This window comes from Nyctereutes procyonoides, unplaced genomic scaffold (assembly GCF_905146905.1).
Source record: "Nyctereutes procyonoides isolate TBG_1078 unplaced genomic scaffold, NYPRO_anot_genome, whole genome shotgun sequence".
Classification (NCBI taxonomy): Eukaryota; Metazoa; Chordata; class Mammalia; order Carnivora; family Canidae; genus Nyctereutes; species Nyctereutes procyonoides.
The window spans coordinates 42,674,311-42,697,083 of record NW_026575044.1 but is presented as its reverse complement, the minus strand read 5'-3'; the positions used below and the strand labels follow the sequence as shown (position 1 = coordinate 42,697,083).

General features: G+C 38.0%; 1 protein-coding gene across 5 annotated transcripts in view; it reads left to right on the top strand.

Annotated features, from left to right (window-relative positions):
* LPIN2 (lipin 2) overlaps positions 1 to 22,773 on the top strand; it is a 101,758-nt gene that overhangs the window by 43,413 nt on the left and 35,572 nt on the right. For 4 of the 5 annotated variants that reach the window (XM_055323753.1, XM_055323757.1, XM_055323756.1 and 1 more), the window contains one exon: positions 21,019 to 21,219. In XM_055323753.1, coding sequence (XP_055179728.1) covers positions 21,028 to 21,219 — 192 coding nt within the window. In that variant the 5' untranslated portion in view covers positions 21,019 to 21,027. Of the gene's footprint in view, positions 1 to 759; positions 962 to 21,018; positions 21,220 to 22,773 lie in introns of those variants that run through there. The other variant, XM_055323752.1, reaches the window with a different exon arrangement.

Genomic DNA, 22,773 nt, shown 5'->3' with positions numbered 1-22,773 from the left:
GAAAATAGTATGTTTTTAATTAAAAACAATATATTTTGTCCATATGTATTAAGTATGTTTTCGAGTTTTAGAAAAGTTCACTTGAAGTTACTAGATGTTGATTTATGGAGAAATAGAAAATACCAGGAATGTTTGCATTTTATAGTGTTGCAGTGTCATACTCTTAAAGTTAAATCGTTCGGTTATTATGTAAAAAATATAATTAATATATTAACATAATTTATTATTAAACTTTTTCATTATTTACAGGGCTGAGCATTACTATCTTCCATCTGGAATTGTGAAAATATTTTGAGTCATGCCAATAGGGCAAAAAGTTGTTACTGAGTTCTGTAGAGCATATATAACCTGCTGTCTTTGGGAAGCTTGTTGATACTTACAAAATACATATATACTATTTTCCCTCAAATGATTAATTTTTATAAGATTACTTCTCTTTATATATAGTTGTTTTTATTTCTAAAAATGAGGATGTGATTGATTTAGAGAATCATTAACTCAATCCCTGTCCTGTGTGATGGAAGCTGCGGTGACCGTCATGTGATTGGGCAGGTCTTGGTACCTATCAGTGTAAACATATGGCACAGCCTGTCCCATTCCCCTCCTTATCTCCTTCAGAGAGAAGGGGTTGAGAGGTGTTTTGAGCAAATCTTATTGGTAAAGTCGTTTATGTATTGCTTTTTTTTTTTTTTTTTAAAGAACCATTTCCTTTCGGTTTTAACCATATTACTGTGTGGCAAACAGTTTGCATTCAGTTTGTCAGCAGAGTGGCTTTCCGTTTTGATAATTTAGAACTGTAGCTTTTTCTCTGGAAAAAAAACAATGCTTGATGAGCTAGCTCAGTTTTAAGATGTTTTATTTAGAAGATAGTAAAGATGAGGAGGAGGAGGAGAAGGTTCATGAAGGCTCATTAAGTAAAACTGGAGGTGTTTACCATGGAAAGGCCCCTGCTGGCATCCTGGTGAGTTACATGCACTGATGTCCTGTTCCCTTCGCTTGCTTGCTCAATCTGGGTAGTACTGAGAGAAGAGGGTTAATGCCTTTTCTTTGGAAAATGTAGCACCCTACTGGATTTTATTAAATTTAATATTACATTTAGCTGAAATATTTGGTACCTGCTCTCCCTCAGTCATGCTACATCATCTTTCTACTTTTTTCTGTTTATTATTTAACAAATAACTTTCTGCCTAGAAAAAAATGTGGTTGCTGCTTTAAACAGAATTTTTTAAAACTAGGCTTCAGATTAAACATACATGGTTTCACATTCTTTGCAGGTAAGTGCAGTAGTTGAATAAAAAGCATTTAAAAGTTTTATGGTTTTTATTGTCCTAGCCAAAATTTTTTGACAACTAAACTAGTATTTTGAAACTCGCATTTTATTCTGATACATAGTACAAAAGAGTGATTGCAGTATTTCCCTCTCCTATGACTGGAAACAAAAAAATATTGTAAGCTTGACATGTGGGGAAAATGCAATTGAGTTCTTTTTTTTTTTTTTTAAATCTAGACAAGATCCAAAATAAATCATATATAAATGTAAGTTCTAGAAGTCAGCATTAAGGAAATAAAATCAGGTAAATTAAGGACAATATAATTTAACCCTGTGAAACCTTTTCCTTTAAAAATAATCTGAGGTTTTTACTATTAACTAAAGAAAGGTATTTCTTAGAAAATTAAGGATGTATGTGTTTATGAAAACGAGTAAAAAAAAAACATAATTTCTAAAATCTGTGGTTCATAATCAGGTTGATTTTAAAGTTATATAAATTTTTGTTACCTTTAAAAATATTACCATGTTTGTGTGCTTTTTTTGCTTTTTGGAGTTCTTAATGAAAGTGTACTTGTTCAGGGTTCTTAGGAACTAATGGAACTGAACATTGTTTGCATGTGAATGGAAGTCAAGTATAGTGAGAGAAGCAATTTACTTCTGCAATTTCCTTTTTAATAGTATGGTGTATATGTATATATGGATTCATGCATATTTGTTGAGGTCAGAGGGGACAATAGTGAACATAGCTGAATCTTTATGAAATATTTAAAAAATTCTTTTAGTGAATAGTACTAACACACACAAACCACCTATCTTGGGACAAAGTTCTTATGCTTCCTACTACTGGTGTTTTCTAGAGAGAGGTTAACAGGTATTTGATTAGATTGCATTTTATTAACAGTTCCTTTTATATTAATGTTAGAACATTTAAGTCCCATGAATCACCTCCCTGCCCCAAGAGATACTTTGATTTTCTGAATGGCTCCTGTTTGGGACACTAGATTTGATATCTGCTTAATAAGCTGTACTGATGATGTAAGAGTTAGACTTTGTAACTTGGGTGTGTGTGTGTGTGTGTGTGTGTGTGTGTGGCAAGAGGGAGAGGGAAAAACCTAGTTTTCAGGGGTCCAGGCCCTCAGTGACCCTGACACTCCTTACTTTTCATATACTGCCCTGGTGAATGTCTCTATCTTAAGGAGATGATTTTGTGGGTTTGGAACATAAATGTATAAATCTCATGATTTTAAAAAACCAGAAGACTTTTGTGCTTTGTTAGAAATTAGGAATTGGAAAAATATTTTCCATAATTTTTAAATAGATGAGGATAATTCCTTTAGTTGGTAAGGAAATGGCCAAATTATTTCATATTTAAATACCTTGAAGTTCCAGAATAATCTGCTGGCCTTGTTTTCCATCACTTATTTTAAACTACCTTGACTGCATTTTTAAATTAGGGCAGCATGTACTACAGGAGTTCTCAGCCAAATTTGTAATCCTAGGAAATGCTTCTAGAATCAAGCCTTTCTGTGGAGACTCCAGGTGGCATCTGGCCATTTTTATTAGAGTTGAGAATCCCATGCACAGAGGGCTGTGAGACGTGCTCATGAGGTAGAAGTGTGAACTGGATCTCTGTCTTCATGTCCTCACCAGCTGCAGGGAACTCCAGGAAGCAAGAGAGCACTGCTTCTCCATCCTTGTCCCTCTGTGCTCTGTCAGAGGACATGGGCCTAGTGTGGTTGAATCCAAAAAGCTTATTGTTGTGGGAGAGAATTTTATGTGTGTTATTGATAGCAAGATTTACTGTAAACTACACCGGTGGTAGAAGATAGCAAGTCACCTGGTAGGCTGGGCATGTGGCTTGGGGCAGTGTTTTACACTGAGTTAGGAAATATTTGGTGGAGGATGGAGAAGCCTCCCTTCAGTCCCCTTACCCGTAGCACATTTTTTCATTACTTCCTGCTGCCCAAAATCCTAGAATAGCACTGGGTGAATGGGTCTAAAACCAAACATTTTCCTCTAATCCAGCATGGAGAGTGTTCATAAACCTAAATACTAGTTGCACTGAATTTTATTTCCTCACAGAAATGTGGTGGTGTTACTAGGTAGGCAGTTTTGGGGGGAATAAATTCTCCTAGAATCTTTGCTTTTCACAACTCATTTGCCTCTTTAATCCTGAAGACACAGATGACCTCAGGAATTTTGTGGATTACATCCTCTCAGTTAGCTCAACTGTTTCACCTCGTTTATTAGGATAATCCCAGTATTGCTGATTTGATCCAGATGCTGGTCAGGAAATGTACATAGGAAAAATAAGTCATAATCCCATCATGGGCTAGTCTAAAGGACTTGGACACAACTGTCTGAAAGGATCTAAATAAAAATCTTACCTCTCTTGGAAAAAACACTTATCTTTTTATATAATGTTTTACACTCACAATTTAGGTATTAAATACTCAAAATCAACCCATTTGAAGAAAAAAATTGTAGAAAAAATTCTAGAGTAGATAATTTTTGTGTTACACATTTTTTATCTAATTGAAAGGGAAAATAATTTTTATTGGTTATTTTTCACTCTTTCTAGAAATATATTTTTTTAATTTGTCCCTTCTTTGAAATCCGTTACATAATCTAAAATCATTATTTGAGCTCTCTTTGCTTTAACCTAAGGTACTTAGGGAAGGTATTTATGAAAGGGTGGAAGTAGTAATATGCTCATCTTATTTTATTAGAGTACCATTTTAACTCTGTGATAAAATCATGTTTAGAACTTTGTGTGCCCTTGGTGTCATACTCTTTTACTCCTAGCTGTGTCTATGTAGAAAAGACCTTCTTCAGAAATTCTCCTATGGTGAATCCCAGGAAAACAGGAAGAGAGAGCTGTGTAATCTCTAGAGTTTTATTGCATTCTCTGAGACTTCTCTGAACTCCACTTGAACTGCAAATAGAGAGGCTATGGTAAATTAGAGGTCAAGGGGCAGTAGTTAAGATTATAAAAATCATCTGTCATCTTTTATATTCTTACAAAGCATGAAGTCATAACTATTATAGACTGATATTCAGAACTTATTAGAAAAATAATTCCTTTAGGGGAAGTGAGACAGGAGAGGAATAGGAAGTACACCCTTCGGTTCTGTTCACAACCCCATGCAGCAAGGTATTTTCAAGAGGGAACTAGGCATTGATCACGTCGTGCCTCAGACGCAGCTTGATAAACTGCCATTTTGGGGTCTCTTGGAGCTTTAAAAAGTACTTGTTCTTATAATCTAGAGTCAGTGGCCTAATCATCAGAGGTTCCTCAGAGCTCCTCATTGATTCTAGTGGCAGCCAAGGACAGTGATTCCCAAGCTTGACCAACCCCTGGAACCTCTTCTGAACTTCAAATACACACCAAAAGGAAAAACAAAACAAAATAGATTTCTTAGACAATAAAGGATATAGTGGAGCCTAGGAATTTTTTTTTAAGATTTTATTTATTTATTCATGAGAGAGAGGCAGAGACATAGGCAGAGGGAGGAGTAGGCTCCATGCAAGGATCCTGATGTGGAACTCGATCCCTGGACCCTGGAATCACACCCTGAGCTGAAGGCAGACACTCAACCACTGAGCCACCCAGGCGTCCGGAATTTTTTTGTTTTTAAAACTAAACTACAGGGGCTGACTTAGCTGGTTGAGCATCTGACTTCTAATTTCAGCGCAGGTCATAATCTCAGGGTCCTGGAATTGAGCCCCCATCTGGCCCCGTGCTCAGCAGGAAGCCTGCTTGGGGATTTCTCTCTCTCTCTGCTTCTGCCCCTGATGTCCACTGCTCTCACTTGGTTTCTCTCTCAAATCATTAAAAAACCCACTATAGACTTTATTCGTATTTTTTTTCCACTAAAGTCCTTTTCTGTTTCAGGATCAAATCCAAAATCCCAAACTTGCATTTGGAAAAGTCACTGTAGTCTGCCAGTAACAATTTCTCAGTCTGTTGTTGTCTTTTGTGGCTTTAACCCTTTCGATGAGTACTGGTCAGATATTTTGTAGAATTTCCCTCAATTTGAGTTTCTCTGATATTGTCTCCTAATTAGATGGAGGTCATGTATTCTTGGCTAGAATACCACAGACATGATGTCCTATTGGGAGTTCCCTAATGGTAATATGTTTTATTACTGGTGAAGTTTCTTTAATTTGCTTAAGATGGTATCTGCCAGGTTTCTTCACTGTAAACTTTTTTTCCTTTTGTAATGAATATATATCCTAGGAGAGACTTTGAGAATATATATACAACCTGTTTCTCCTCAAACTTTTGCCCTCTATTTTTAACATCCATTGCATGCCACAGTTATTACTGTGGGGGTCTAATAGTGATATTAATTGGGATTCCTCTTTAAGAGAAAGCTGCCCCTTCTTCTCCCTGCTTATTTATTAACTTATGTCAATGTAGATTCATGAGTATTTTATTCTGTAGGTTGTAGTCAAATGCTATCATTATTTAGTTGCCCAAATTGTGTTAGCTTTAGCCATTGGGAGATCATTCACATTAGCTCCTGTGTTCCTTCAACACATGACTATTCTTTTGATTTTTAACCATTTCCTACTTTCTGGCACTATTAGATGTTCCAGCCTCAACTTGTTTTTCCTTTACTCCAGCCCTGGAATTAACTACTCCAAGGAGTCCTGGTTCTTTTTAATAGAGAATGGTATTTAGAAACCCAAGATCTGGCCTCTAGGTGTGCTTGTTGCTTCTGTACTGTCCTTGATTCTATATCTTCTTAACAGAGAAAGCTAGGATGCTAAATATGCATTCTAGCCTAGGCATAAGCACATCTATATTTGTCCATGGAGACTTCGATTCTAGTCCAATACCATGGGGTTCATTTTAGCCTTCTCTCTGGGAAATTGTATTTTTAGAAGCTTCCCAGGTATTTATGATTGATCAGGCTTGGGAAACAATAGTTTTGGGATATATATCTATTAGGTAGACTGTGTACCTGAAGGCTCTTGTGGCTTTTTTTTTTTTCTTGTGGCTTTATTAAGTAAATAGTCTTCATTGATGAATACTTCTTTTGTTATTGAATCATCGTTTTCCCTGCCTGGGTTAGTGATTGTTTCTTCTTATTACACTGAAAAGAATTTTTTTTTAACTTTTTTTTAAAGATTTTATTTATTTATTCATGAGAGACAGAGAGAGAGAGGCAGAGACACAGGCAGAGGGAGAAGCAGGCTCCGTGCAGGGAGCCTGACGTGGGACTTGATCCCGGGTCTCCAGTATTAGGCCCTGGACCCAAGGTGGCACTAAACCGCTGAGCCACCCGGGCTGCCCACTGAAAAGAATTTTTATGTCACTCCTACCCCTTCTAACTAAGGAAACTCAGTCAGCTTAGGAGAGAAAGTCTCCAGTTTTCTGGTGGAGTGGAAACCAGTCCAGTTTCATGGCCAGCATTTTTATAAAAATTTGTCAGAGAAATTGAGCACACTTGCGGGAATGTTTAGTGGTTTGAATGCACAGGGAGGCCATGTGTATATTAGTATATACACAACCCACTCAAATGACAAAAGGTTCACAATTTCACTAAAGCCAAATTTATTTTAATCCTTGAGTTATCTTCTTTTTGATAAGGCAGTCTGCATTCTTTTTCTAAAGCACAGCATTCTTTCTAAGGTAGGTACTTGGTCTATCAAACTTGATAATAAACCTTTCAGCCTTTAGTTGTTGAGGATGTTTAGACTGTGAACTTGAGGCCTGCAGGTGCTTGTTAGGTTGGTAGCTGTAAAATTAAAGTAGGTGCAGTGACCTTCACATCCTACTGGACTAATTCATCTGGGATGTTCCTACCTGAACTTAACCAGGGTTAAGTATATAATTTAAGTATATAATGGAGATTTGAGGGAATTTCAAATTGTCAACTTAATTCATCTGTGATATTAACTGAGGTTTTGGGGAGGGGCATGAGAGGAAGATAAGTTTAACATGTCTTTCCCTAGATCTACAAACTAGAGGAACATGTTTATTTGTTCCCAGTCTCACGGCTATTACTTCAACTGCCAGAGTTACGATGTCAATTCCTGACATCTAGGTCAGTGAATAAATAGAAAGAACTTCAAATAAAGTCAGAATGTTTCAGAGGAAATTGTATCCTACCAATGGGTGGACTAAAGTGATAGTCATCATTGGAAGAATAACATGGTTTCCGTAGAAACCTGTTCAGATTGTGTGCCTTTCGTATGTGAAAGTGAGCCAAACAGATTTCCTATTTTATGTTAGAGTTGCTTATGATTATCAGAGATCACTACCAAAATAGGTTAACCACAGAGTTGTCTTACCCTGTAAGGTGTAGGATGAAAACGTGTTCCTTAAAGGATATGTTTATGACTATAATATAGTCATACCTTCAGGACTACTCATAATAAAAAGCTTACCATTTTTCATGTATGATAGATAGCATGTGGAAGAGTCATCATGGCCTTCTAAAAGCACTTGGGAAATTCCTACTTACACATGGCCCTGAACATTACATAAACTTAGCATTAGTGTTTTTAGGAGCTTATGGTCCCAAGATACAGTAAAGAGCTCGGGCTTTTGGGGCAGACATACCTGAGCTTGTGTCCGTGTGTCACCGACTAACTGTTGGCTCCGTATAAATTGCTTGTCTTCTGTGAGCCCAGTGTTCTTGCCAGTACAGTGCACACGGCATTTACCTCAGCTGATGGTGAGGATTAAATGAGATGAGGTATATACAGTGTCATTTGGAAGGGATAAATGTTATTGCCCTCTCCTCTTTTTTCCTCATTTTCCCATGGCTAACACTAGGAAGAATATGGAATAAAACATCTGAATTGTAGGTTAGGGTGTATGTGTTTTTTTTTCAAGGATATGCATAGTTTAAAAAGTTACAGTGTGAGTAAAGAGTTTGAATTTCCACCAGTGTAAGTGAATCTCTATTTTAAGCAACTCCCACATAGAAAAATCCAGACTTCTAAAACAATTAAATTATTGCCACTTTGTAAAATGATTTAAAGAGGGATTTATTTTAATAGCAAACTCTTCTGAATATACTGAAGAAACTTTAAAAACAGTAGCTGCAAAGCAACCTTGCAAAAATAGATATAAAGCAGTCCCACTCCTAAGTTATTTACCCAAATGAAATGAAACTATCTTCACACAAAAGCCTGTACACAAACGTTTTTGGTGGCTTTATTTTTAATTGCCAAAAAATGGAAACAACCGAGGTATCTTTCAGCTGGTAGATGGATAAAGGAACTTTGGAATATTCATGTTGTAGGATACTATGTACTTAACACCACGGGACAAAATGCTGATACCTCCAACAATATCGATTAATCTCAAATACGTTATTATGCTAAGTAAAAGAAACCAAGTCAAAAGACTATATGCTATCTAGTTTCACTTATGTGACATTCTGGAAAAGGCAAAGATTATAGAACAGAAAACAGATCGGTGGTTGGCAGGGGATGGGGGGAAAACCATGGACTACAAAGAGGTATGGGGGCATCTTGGGAAAGGATCTAGTTCTATATTTTAATTATGGTGGTCATTACATGATTGTATGGTTAAAACTATACCCTAGAAAAGGGTTAATTTTAGTCTATGTAAAATACACCTTCATTTTTTAAGAAAAGAATTGATTTTGAATAGTTCAAGGTATAGCTGTTTGAAATTTTAAAATTGCATTTCACAGTGGACTTGGCATGAGCATTTAGCCAGAAGTTTTTATATGCTGTTAGGCATAACCATTAGACTGATGTTGACTAATAGTTGAATGTCTTTCCTGATTAACTATAAATAGAATCTTAAATGCATTACACTTCTTAATGATTTCACTTCTATGTTTCTTTCTAGTCTCCAGTTTATATGTCCCCTGTAACATAATATGTCACCTCATGTGCCAGTAGAGTAACTGGGCATGTTTTAGGCATGACAGGAAAAAATATGAACTAAATTATCAGAATTGCCTTTAGTTTCAAGGCATTATCCTGTAATTTGGGAAGTGAAGGGAGGAATGACAAAGAGAAATACAAGAACTGTTAATTTTATAGAGCTGCCATAGTTTGAAATGATTTTGGTCACAGGAGTGAGATGCAGGATGAGGTAAGTAGGTAGGGCCCACTTTACCTAGTGTGCTGCTTAGCCACTTTAGGATCTACTCAAGGAACATACTTCATTATACATAGTGAAATCTAAAGATGTGTAAAATTGAACATTTAGTTTTCCTTGCTCTATGCCAATTCTGTTGCTTACAAAAGTGAATACTTTGTTACATTGCTGAGCACTAGAAAAATGAAACTATTGCTACCAGCTGTTTACTTTGAAGGCTGTGCATTATAGAATTCTAATGTTGGGTATTTTCCTGTAAGTAGAGTCACTAGTAGGAAATGATCACCTAAGTTCTGTTTCATGCTGTTTTCTGTAATAGTCTTTGGTCATGGTATGATCATTGTCAGATTCCACCTCACCTCTGCCTCAGCTGACTTCCCCACACTGACTCGCCCTGATAGACCAGCAAGTGGTCTCTTCTATAAGTTGCTCTAGGGCTGCTCAGTGTTCTTCAGAGCGATCTGCACAGATGTCATTTATTCTTGGAAGGATATGTTTTTGTTTATCCATCGGAGGTGTGTGTCATTTTTAATTGTCAGTCACATGCACTAGATTTATGCAAGTTTTTTTTCTGTGAAGTCTTAACCAGCATCTGGAGAAAAGCATTGGTTTCAGAATATCTGAGCATTGGTTTTGGAACATTGGGTTGCCCTCACCTTTCTGGGCATTTTTCTTAATGTGTGGCTGTGTGAATATTTATACACATATATCTTCATTTACATTTTGAATTTCTTATTTAGGTTACAGTACAAAACATAGTGTATATTTCTCTATCTCCTTGCTGATTCTGTTCACTAGATCTTGCATTCATCGATTCATACATTCATGGATCCAAAAATGCTTAGTAAGAACATCTCATTGCTAGGCACTGGGCTGGGCTTTGGGGAGACGGTGAAGCCTACAACATTTCTTTCTCTGTCAGAACTTAGATCTTGGAGGTGGGGTAAACAAATGCCTGAAGTGTGATGAGTCCTTATGTGCTGTGGTAGAGAAAGGGCAGGATGAGGTCACTTGGATGCACATTGCCACAGACTTTGTTACTTTTCTGCTTTCTTCTCACCCATTGAGCCCATGCCTCCTCACCCCATCTCTTTTTGATTTTCTTTTGCATTGTCCTGTGTTCATACCTGTTGTGGGCATACTTTATTCCCATCTCACCTTCATCCAGGAAGACTAAAACTTCCTTGTTCCTCTTATAAAATATTAGATTAACAGCCAACAATATTAGTTGGATAGATTGAGAAGAAAACTTAGATTGGATTTTGGAGGATGTTCTGAAAATTATTAGGTCAGTGACTGGGGTGAAAAGTGAGGAATTGATTATTTTTGAAGATGAGATAGGTATTACAGTCCTTCCTTCAGTTGTACCTGCTGAAAAGCCAAAGCAGATGTTTGATTAAAACCTGGGGCCACCACTCCGGGGAAAAATTATGTATTTTGCTGTGGTGGCAAAGTTGTCTTCCCTTTTTTCAACCTTACTCAGGCCAAGATAATTATTCATCCACTCTGGAGATAGTGAGCATGATGAAATCATAGAGAAGTGAGCCCTGTAAGCAGAAATCTGTGCTTGCATACTTCCTTGAAAAGAATATGTTGTGAGATTAGAAATCTGAATTTATTGACTCACCAGCCAAGCTTAATTGTCAAATCACTATATTGCAGACTTGAAATTAACATTGTGTGTCGACTGTCCATTAAAAAAAAAAGTCTGAGTTCAGGGGAGGAGGCTTTCACTAGTTTTCTCAGGGTGTTTTTGGGGGTTGAGGGGTGTGGTGGGCTATAGAGAGATGGCTTTATCAGGTTAGAATCAGTATCAGCCTATCTGTATTTAAGTCATTTATTGGTAAACATCAGAAATGGACTCTGAACCTGCCAAGCAAACAGAGAAACTTATGATCACTCATGAGTCAGAGAAGTGATGAGAGGGCAAGGCGCTGGGGCTGAGTGGCATCTCAGTGTCTTGAGCTGGTAGGTCATCTAGATTATTGCTCAAGTAACTCAGCCCAGCTAATTTCTTGTTGCTCTGGCTCTCCATACACACTTCAAGAATATCTATCTGGGTCAGAGATCTCCCTACCCCATCAGTCAGCTGGTGCTAAGGCCTGAGTCCCAAAGCACAGATATGGTTACTAGAGAGTTGACCCTTTTTTTTGGGGGGGGGAGGGAGTTAGAGATGAAATCATTGTGATGCAGGGAGCCTTATTATTACCCTCTGATTTAGCCTTATTATTACCCTCTGATTTAGCATCATGGTCTGTTCAAATTCCAAAATCAGAATATTGGATCAGAAAATTTCCTCTTTTCACCTATCTATCCTTGAAGGGTGATATTGAATAGTATTGGGTTGTAATTAGGGAATGAACTGCTAGGAGAGCAATCTTCCCAGATCAGAATTTTTTTATAAATGAGGGGTGCCTGGCTGGCTCAGTTGGTAGAGCATGCAACTCTTGATCTCAGGGTCTTGAGTTCGAGCCCCATGTTGGGTGTAGAGATTACTTAAAAATCTTTAAAAAATGTTGACAACTGCTGCCAGTCCTAGAATTTAAGTTTTATAAAATGATCAGGTCAGCTGTTTATTAAAATGTATGAAATTCAAGGTCTATTTAATTTGTGTTACATGTCAAGGTAATAATAGGTATACCTTAAAGGTCAGGATACATACTTCAGCCTGTAACAACTCAGGTTTTCTCAAGCTGAATCAAGACTGGGAAGACAAACGAGACTGAGTTAGTTCCCAAACCTGGATGCCTATCAGAATCATGGATAACCAGTCACTTCCAGTGTTCTATGTCTGAATTGAGAGGTCTGAGAATGTACATTCTTAAGCACCGAAACTTGATTCTATTATAGATGCTCATAGGACTACTCTTTGGAAATACTAACTTATAGTTGGTCCTTGGCAGTTTTCTTCACTTAGCAGGAAAAAAGTTGGTTAGATCTAAAACGGTCCCTGACTCTGCCTTCAAACAGTGAAAATGATAGGGTTCTTCTTTAAAAAAAAAAAAACAGCTCATGGGGCACCTGATGGCTCAGTGGTTGAGCGTCTGCCTTAGGCTCAGGTCAGGATCCTGGGGTTCTAGTATCAAGTCCTGCATTGGGCTCCCCATGGGGAGCCTGCTTCTCCCTCTGCCTGTGTCTCTGCCTCTCTCTGTGTCTCTCTCATGAATAAATAAATAAAATCTTAAAAAAAAAAAAAGCAAGCTTATAATAGGTAACTGACTAGAACCCCAGATCCTCCAAAGAAAACCTCATCCTGGATAAATCTTTGTCTCAGGAAAGAATCTTCTGAACTAGACACGAGCTCAGAAAGATTTCTAGAATTCCCCTGTATATCTTAAGAAAGATTGTAAGACAGCATCCAAGACTTTAAGCCTTCTTGTAGTTCATTTTATGACAGACTGATTTTAGAGGTAGCAAAAATGGGCATGGAATTTTATCATAGGATCTCTTGCTTTTCCATGGAACTATGCTTCCCTAACCTGGCTCATCTTCATAATCAGTTATTAAACTTAAAGAAGATGTGCATTTTTAAAAAAACTGTTAAGGATAATTTTCATAACACAAAATCTTAAACCAGTGCAATAAGTAAAAATTCTTAAAGTTCAACCTTAATAGAAAGTTCCCCACTAAGTCAGCGCTTTCTGTTTCCATATGTAAGTTGGTTTATCCATTCATTCAGCAATATTTACTGAATCCCAACTGTGTGCCAGATACATTTCTACCTCTGTCTAGAAATTGTGGTGTGATCCTAGCCAGCTGCTTCCTTTCCCTTAGCATCGCCTTGGGTCTGTCACAAATCCTGCTGATTCTGTTTCCTCTGCACTTCTGCCTTTAGAGCTGTACTGTCCCTTGTTTGAATTGTTTGTACAGTTTGTACAGCACAGAAACACTGGATTTTAGTTTACAGATTCTGTACCGTGCACTAAATGGTCCTAGAAATGAAGGAGAGCCCTGTTTCAGTAGCTGCAGGAAAGAAGGGGACCTGCTATGATCTTTTTTTTTTTTTTAAAGATTTTACTTATTCATGACAGAGAGAGAGAGAGAGAGAGAGAGAGAGAGAGAGGCAGAGATACAGGCAGAGGGAGAAGCAGGCTCCGTGCAGGGAGCCCGACGTGGGCCTCGATCCTGGGTATCCAGGACCACAACCCAGGCCAAAGGCGGCGCTAAACCGCTGAGCCACCAGGGCTGCCCACCTGCTATGATCTTGAGGAGACTTCAGGGCAGTGCATTTTAGATGTGCAGCTGTCAGCATTTCCTCATGGACTTCAGTTTCAGGGAAATCAAATGAGCCTTAGTGAACCATCTATTTTGGAGCTCAGGGGTAAGGCTCTTCCCTCACCCAGGGCAGGGGCTGTTCCTTGCACTGTGGCTATTTCTTGTTTCTTATTTTATAAATCAGTTAATAGGCAGCTAATTATAAAATAAGGAAAACAAATTAGCATTTTGTTATGATGGGGGATAAAAGGCTGAGTGGTACAAAATAAGGCATTTATTTGAATTTAAATGGCCAACCAAGAGTGGCTTCTCCAGGAAGACTGGGTTGTTAGGCTTAGTGTCAATTGTCTATTGTCACTCAGAGATAGCACTATTTTGTATAGTTTTCCATTACATATGTCTAGTGAAGTTGTAACCTCATTTAGTTCTTTGTGATCTCCATTGTGTCTGCTGGGCATAGAGTAAATGTTTTAGAAAATGTCTTGACAGGATGTGGGCAAGTCCTCTGGGGGACTTTTTGCATATGTCTGACCTCCCAGACCAGGGAGCAGCTTGCAGCAGGTGCTACTGTGTCTGCCATTGCTGCCTTTCATCTCTTACTTTAAAAGAAGTAAAAGTTCTCAGCTGATGGTGCCCTCCAGGTTCATGTTTGGCTACCTTTAAGAGACTCTGGAATTCCTGGAGAACTGTAGGGTCTCAAGTACAACTAGAGTTTAGCCCTGAGATCTCTTGCCCTTAGGGCTACCAGTTGACCTTGAGAGTGCCATGATTTAAGGTACTGTGGGAAGTAGCAAGAAGGTTGGGACCCTGAGTCACAGTACAGCTGGGTTCTGGTGAATAGTAATGGACAAAAGTAAATACCTTTTGTCTCAGTCTAAGTGTAAAATGAAAGCAAAAATGTCTGCCTTACATAACCTAAATTCTCTTTTTGTAGATCAAATGAAGTATGTTTGAGAAGGTTCTTGAAGAATACTAAATGCTACTTAGTGCAGAATATAAGCTTGGATGCCTGAAGGAGTTTGGTCTAGGAGCATAGGTGTAAGCTGGAGTTTGTACAAGGCAACAGTGTTCTGGTGTTTGTTTCTTGAAGTATCTAGAAGTTTGTTCACATCTGTGAGCAGAAGGTTAGACAGAATGTTAAGGTCAGGTTCTTGGTTAAAAGCTGTTCATCTCTCTCCACAAGCCCCGACCACACGTGATCTCCCAGGAAGTCCACTTCCTAATCTTGAAATACAAACCTAACAGGAGAGAGTTAGTAGTCATTGCTACCTCTTGTGATAGCGTGCAGAGGAGACTTGGAAGGACCACCTAACATTAAGTAAAAATAATATTCCAGTTGCTAAAAGCAGCTCACTTGTAAAAAGAAATCTGAGGAGTCTCATCAGCGCTTTTAGGATCAGTGCTTAGAGCATTTTTGTCCCTTAGAGATGCAGTTAAGGACATAGGCTCTAGAATCAGACTTGAGTTTAATATCAGCTTCACTTAGTGTGGTGACATTGAACACTGCTGAACTGTTTCCTCATATAAATGGGGATATTGATACTAAACTCCAGATACTGGTGAAAATGGAGCTAATGTACAGGTTTACATAGCACTTGGCATATAATGGACATTATAATAATTATAATAACTGTAGTTGTGTTTGTTATTAGTAGTACCGCTAACTAGTAATAACAGTATGTATTGAATAGATACTTAAGAAATAGATTTTGATGATATATATGAGTGGTTTGGAATGTATCCATTTTTCTATTGATAATAATTTAGAAATTGTATTTTAATAGTTCCTATATCTTTTCCTTAGCAAAAATTATTTTTGATTGAACATAACACCTTTAAATAACTTGGGGCAGTTTTTATAGGAAGAGGATCTCTACCTGAACTGATTTACTGATGGATTTCATTTAATAAATCTCTATTATATATCATGATGGTTTATTTAGTTTCCTTGATGTTCAGGAAAAGCTGCTGGGCAAATCTTTAAACTTTGGGTAAATAATTGAATCTTGAAAGCTATTCATTGATTCCAGATACTAGTGTATATTTACTTTAAAATATTTGATAAGAAAAATTGGATAGTGGACACTATTGAATTTCATTTATGAAAGACTAATTTAGACTGTTGAATTTTGTGCATAGGGGCCAATTGGTTTCTAATAAGTATCTTAGTTAATTACTGTCTTCTGATTCCTTCCATTTTTAGTTTAGTGATCAGTAAGTGCCTCCCTGTCTTGGGAGCTCCCAGCATTTAACATAGCCCATGGGAGCCAGTGCCTGCACCTAAACAAACTATATATTGTATATACTGTCAGTTAGGCCAGCCTGTGCCACTGTGTCTAGTTTTGGATCTTCCATTAAAAGAAAGTTCTCCAGTTTGTCATAAAAGTGAAAGTAAACCCAGTCATTTTAGATATTTTGAGGAAGAAAAATGCTTAGCCCAGAATAGATAAGACCTAGTTACAATTGTACAACAAACTCTTTGGTGTATAATGGTATCATTTAGAAGAGAGTGGCACATATTCATTGTGAGTTCTAGTGGACAGAGTAACTGGGGCTGTCTGATACAGTTACGAACTTGGTGGAAGAAGTGAGTGAAGTATTCCAACATTGAAAAACAGTATGGCAATTATGTTGGAGAAGATACTTGTCTTAGCTCAGGCTGCTATAACAAAATACCACAGACTGGGTGGTTTAAACATTTATTTCTCAGTTTTAGGGGCTGGAAGTCTGAGATAAGGTGCTGGCCAGTTTAATTCCTAATGAGGGCCCTCTTCATGGCTTGAATACAACCACTTTCTCTCTCTTTCCTCCTGTAGTAGGTGAAAACATGAGCTCTAGTCTCTCTTTTTTTTTTTTAATTTTAAAGATTTTATTTATTTATTCATGAGAGATACAGAAAGGGGGTGGGGGTTGGCAGGCGGAGAAGCAGATTCCATGCAGGGAGCCGGACGTGGGACTCGATCCCAGATCTTCAGGATCACACCCTGGGCCGATGGCAGTGCCAAACTGCTGAGCCACTGGGGCTGCCCTCTAGTCTCTCTTCTTATGAGAATATTTAATCCCATCATGGAGGTCCCACTCTCTTGACCTCATCTAAACCTGATTACCTCCCAAAGGCTCCACCTCCAAATACCATCACTTTGAGGCTTAGGGCTTCAATATATGAATTTGAGGAAGAGACACAAACAGTCCATCACAATACTTAACCTTTTTAAGCCCTAATTTTATTATCTTTAAAAATAGAAATAATATTTACTGATTCATAAGGTGTTCTGAGATCATGCATGTGTATATGCTTAAGAATTTGGTATATGGTGGGGCGCGTGGATGGCTCAGTTGGTAAGCATCTTACTCTTGATTACGGTGCAGGTCATGATCTCAGGATCCTGAGATGGAGCTCCCGCTCTGCTTGAGATTCTCTCCGCATTTCCTCTTCCTATGCCTTTAAAAAGAATTAAGAATTTGCTACATACTAAGTTCTCAAAAAATTAGATGCTGGTACTGTGATGATTAACATATTTCAGGGATGTGCCAGAAGTGCTTTTGGTATTTGTTGAAAGTCTCTACTCAGTAAATACTTTCAGTTCTAAGAATCAGTTAATGATTTGATTTGTGCTTGTGAGCCTGAAGATAGGGGTGCTGCTCTGTGAACATCCTTCAGTTCCACATTGTTTTTTCTGTATAGGCATCTTTATGTCCTTCTGCTTTCTGATTATGTATGTATTCTTATTCTGTCTTTGCTTTTTTTTTCTGAATTTTCATCTGTCTCTTTCTGTGTCCCTCTCTCTTGTTCTCAGTCCCTGTCTGTTCTTGAATTTATTTTCTCTTCTGTTTTTTTTCTCACCACTGACTATAATGAATAATTTACAGTGTATATTATTTTGCTATATTTTTAAATCTTTGTTTTAATTCAAACGGTATTATCTTCAGTGAGGTGTATCCTCGACATGTGACTGGGTTACTTGATTATCTTTCTGCCCCTGTCCTGCTTTCCCAAGTGTTGAACAGGACAGGTATCAGGCCTGAATTTGTTCTTACTTGGCTTTATTATGGGTAGTGCTGGGGTGGACATGTAGGAGTGAAGTTTTGTGGTGCTAGATAATGCTTTAAAAAGAAGTTGTTTAGGGATGCCTGGGTGGCTCAGCGGTTGAGCATCAGCCTCTGACTCAGGGTGTGATCCCGGAGTCCCTGGATCGAGTTCCGCATCGGGCTCCTCGCAAGGAGCCTGCTTCTCTCTCTGCCTATGTCTCTGCCTCTCTCTCTGTGTCCCTCATTAATTTAAAAAAAAAAAAAAAGCTGTTTAATGTTATCATGCATACAACAATTAGTTGCTTTTCCTCCAAACCTAACCATGAGGGAGCCTGGTCCCCCAGGTTAGAATGCCCCTCGTTGTGGAAATATGCCCCTCATTCCCAGGTTAGTGAATGTTACAGCAGCAGGACTCCCTTTACTTTGGTTTTCCCAGCCTTCATAATATAAACAGAATTATTTTATATCTGCTAAGAGGAAACCAGTCATTTGATAACCTATATTTTTCTACATTTAGCAACTGGCATGTACACAATAGGCTTTCTTGTATAACAGCACATCTTTTAACCATGGTAATTAAAATAATTTTGAATAGATAATAGTTATACTTAATTATGGATCTTATTAGAGCCTCTAGTTGATGTAAGCTCATTACATGATTAGTTTATGAGACTTGTTTTATGGCTGAATTGGAGATGCTTGAAGTTACCATTTTTTGGTTTCTTTTAAGAAAAGAATATGTGTAATTATAAGTTATGAAATTTTTAAAAATTTGTAATAAAATTCTTTAATTGCTACCCATCTGTCAAGCAGTAATACAAAGATTGGCTATATTTGTTGTGCTTATTAACATACATGCTGTAATAAGCCAAAAGCATGTTGTGAACATATATTACTTACAGAATATGAACGTAATACATGCAACAACCTGGATGAATCTCCATAGCAATGTAAGTGGGAAAAGGCAATCACAAAAGATTATATACCGTATGATTCCATTTGTATAACTTTCTTAAAAATGACAAAAGTAACAGAAATGAAGAACCAATAAGTGATTACCAGGGATTAAGGAGAGAGTGATGGAAGTGGCTGGGTGTGGCTTATAAAGTCCAGTATGATAGATCTTTGTGATGATGGAAATGTTTTGCATTTTAACTGAATCAATGTTGATATCCTGATTGTGATATTGCACTAGAATTTTGCGAGGTGTTGCCATTGGGGGAAGTTGGTTTAAAGGATACATGGGATCTCTTTCTATTATTTCTTAAAACTACATGCATGGGAGTCTGCAGTCACTGCAAAATAAAAAGTTAATTTTAAAAAATGAGTTGTAATATGAATATTCTGATGAAACAATATTTCCTCCCTACACATTTCTTTTTTTCCCTTATTATTGATGGCTCACTTGATCATGATTCCTTTATTCACTGAAGAAATCATTATTGAACACTTGCTTAATTTAGCAAATTAGATAAAATGAATTACTCTAGGGCAGCCCAGGTGGCTCAGCGGTTTAGTGCCACCTTCGGCCCAGGGCCTGATCCTGGATCCCATGGATCGAGTCCCACGTCGGGCTCCCTGCACGGAACCTGCTTCTCCCTCTGCCTGTGTCTCTGCCTCTCTTTCTCTCTCTCTGTGTCTCTCATGAATAAATAAATAAAATCTTAAAAAAAAAAAAAAGAATTACTCTAAAACCAAAATCACACCAACTTGTAACTGTTTTGTAAAGGATACTACCTCATTTAGTAGTAAGGTTTGCAGCTCGTTTACATCCTCAAAGTCATCTCTTCTGTAGATATATTTCGAGGCCACGATAACATTAGCTTTAAAATATTCAAAAGTGTTTTTCTAGGTTAAAATTATAATGGTGTAAAACTGATAGGTCTTGATGACATGTTCATCTCTGTATAAGAGGAGAAAAAATGTTGAGTGGAATCTGGGTACTGCCAGCAGGCACTCACTCATCTTTAAGGAGATGGGGGAATTTCTCTGGAGGCAGATGTCCTGGAAGGCCCCAGAGTTTTCCTGATGAAGTAACATTCTTTCTCTCAGTTTGGCTTTGGACTTCTGACAACACAGAATATGATGAATATGAGCTCTAGTTACTTTTCTGAGCATGTGACTTTGAGCTTAAGGCTCCTGAAAAACTGAGTTTAAAGAGACAACCGTACTTGTGATGAATGACTTGGGGAATAATCTGTCTGTTCTCTGAGTAAAAGTTGGCTTCTGGATTAGCCAGAGCTGTGGAGGATCTCTTGTTTAGTCTTTGTCCCTCCTGTCCCCAGGAGAATGACTTGCTGAATTGTGCTTTGACATAATACTAAGGGTATCAGTGTCTAGTGAATGAAATATGGTGTGGTATTTGATAACTGGAGATAAGATTTTACGACCTTAAGACTGGAGAAGACCTGTTTTTTTCTAATTAGTAAAAGAGTTGAGGGAGATTCAAGGAGACTTCCCCGCTGATCCTCAACACATACTATATGGTGGGCTCCCCAACTTGTCGGTCAGGTAAAACAAAACAAAACAAAACAAAAAACAGTCCCTGGCTATAGCCACATGGCTGTGGGGCACAGAGGAAGTGTTTCCTCTTGTCCTTCAGCCCTGTCAGGTGCACACTCCTGTCTTTCTTTGACCCTTTCAAAGGAGGAGTTCTTTATAGCCTAGTGGTTCTGATTTTGACTAGTTAATTATGGTTGAGCCTTTTTTGTGCTTTATAGAACATGAAAATGTTCCAGTGAGTTGAGTTGTGTTCAAGTATTGAGGGATTTTCAATAAAAGTAATGTTATAAATAGGTTAGGCTAATCTACCTCACCCAGGTTTGTTTGTTTTTTTTCACCCAGGGTTTATTTAACCTAACACGTCTCTGAACCATATTCTATTAATAGTTTCATAGAAAACGCATTTCACTTGTTTGTCTTCGTAGAAACAACCTGTTCTCCGATTTCTTCTGGAGGCGGTCATTGGTCATTTTTTCTGCTTGGCTGCTGTGGTCAGTGTGAATGCAGTTGCCCCTCATTCCCAGGGCTCTTGGGAAATAGGGCAGTGGTGGTAGTCTGTGTTCTTTGGTGGTTCTGTGCAGATTCTAAACTTTAGGGGGAAATTTCCCATACTGGCAGCTGGCAGGATCCGTGATGATGGAAAAGTAAAAGGAACTTACGCATGTGCGAGGGCCCTGGCTGGGACAGCCTCTCAAGATACAAAAGAGGACCACATCTGATTTTGTTCTTTGCATAGAAATGTGTAAAAACAGTGGTAGCATGAGACTAATTGGTTCGAAATCAGCAAGGTTAATAATAATATGTAATATGATAAATGTGCAATATACTTTCAAGTATTAGTGTTTTTTCTCTGTCATTAGATTCACATTCATTGTTCTATCTTACCTAATTTTTTTTCTTGTTATAGTTTCAAACCATGAATTATGTAGGACAGCTGGCTGGGCAGGTGATTGTCACTGTGAAGGAACTCTACAAGGGCATTAACCAAGCCACTTTGTCTGGGTGCATCGATGTCATTGTGGTGCGGCAGCAGGATGGCACCTATCAGTGTTCACCTTTCCACGTTCGGTTTGGGAAGCTGGGGGTCCTGAGATCCAAAGAGAAAGTGGTAAGTGCAGAGGACAACTTGTTCTCAAGGAGGGTGAAAGATTACATAATAAGATAATAAATTGTTCTTTTGTGCCCTCTGGGCTTTTTTTGGGTGGAAGGGGAGGTGCCCTGTATGATGTTGAAGGTAATGGTCTGAGAAGTCAGCCTTTATGTATTGTTTTGAAATTGCTGCTGAATATAAGCCTTGCTATAGAAAGTCTCTCCAAGAGGGAGAAAGGCTGAAAATTATCTTGATAATCTTATCTGTTGCAACTCAGAAGAACAAAATAGAGAAACTGAGATTATAAATGGAAAAGGTTAGATGTCTTTAGAAAATTTCTTTACCTTATACAGCGCTTTAAAGTATTTAGGGCAGTGCCTTTGTACCATTTGTGAATGGAATAGACTGATGTAATCAGGAATACATTACATTTATTTAAACAAAATTAATGCTAAATTTGTTTTGACAAAGCTGTTAAATCTTATTTGTATCTAAATTTTGTTAATGATACCAGGACTTGTCTCCGTATCTTACTAAATGCAAACCTACAGGCCATAGGCTTATTGGCTTTTATTTACTTTGGGGAAAATTCATTCAGAAAGAAAATAATTTGTGTTGGTTTGCCTTTTTCCTACATCCTCTCTCCTTCAAGTAATGCAGCAATGGGAAGACTTGTTAATGTATTTGCTGTCAGTCGAATTAGAATTCTGAGCTGGGGGATCCCTGGGTGGCGCAGTGGTTTGGCGCCTGCCTTTGGCCCAGGGCGCGATCCTGGAGACCTGGGATCGAATCCCACGTCGGGCTCCCGGTGCATGGAGCCTGCTTCTCCCTCTGCCTATGTCTCTGCCTGCCTCTCTCTCTCTGTCTCTCTCTCTCTCTCTCTCTGTGACTCTGTGACTATCATAAATTTAAAAAAACTATCTGTGACTATCTGTGACTATCATAAATTTTAAAAAAATTTAAAAAAAATTAAAAAATTCTGAGCTGGTATAATAAAACCTTGTAGGTACATAGTAGTAATTTTCTTTCTACTCTACCCCACATGATCTACCTGAGCAATATAGGGAGATTTTGTCAGGATTTTAAAGCACGATGAAAGATCCACACCATATTGGAGCATAGAACTATATGTTAGAGGACCACTGGCATAAGTTGGAAACATCTATTTTCAGATTTTGGCTATTTTACATAGGCAATCTTATTCTTTAAAATAGAAGTTTCTCTCTATTTTAATTAAACTTAGGTTATTTGACAGTGGAAGAAAATGTTCATGAATTTTCACACAGCTAGTTATCCTCCCCGCTGCCAAAACACATCTTTTTCTTTTAGGTGTTATAAATCAGTTTTCCACTGGAGAGCCACGTTGCCAGGTGGCAGGGTTTGTGAGGTCTGGCCTGTGTTCAGTCACCCTTTGGAAACCAAAACCAGTTGCAGTTCTTTTAGTAACTTGGAAACATTCCATTGCAAAAGAGTGTTCAGCCACAGGTTAGCTTCTTGGAATTTTTTATTTCTTGCCAGTAACACTAACCTGTAGTACTTTCAGACTTTATTTGCTCTAGGAGAATCTGTACC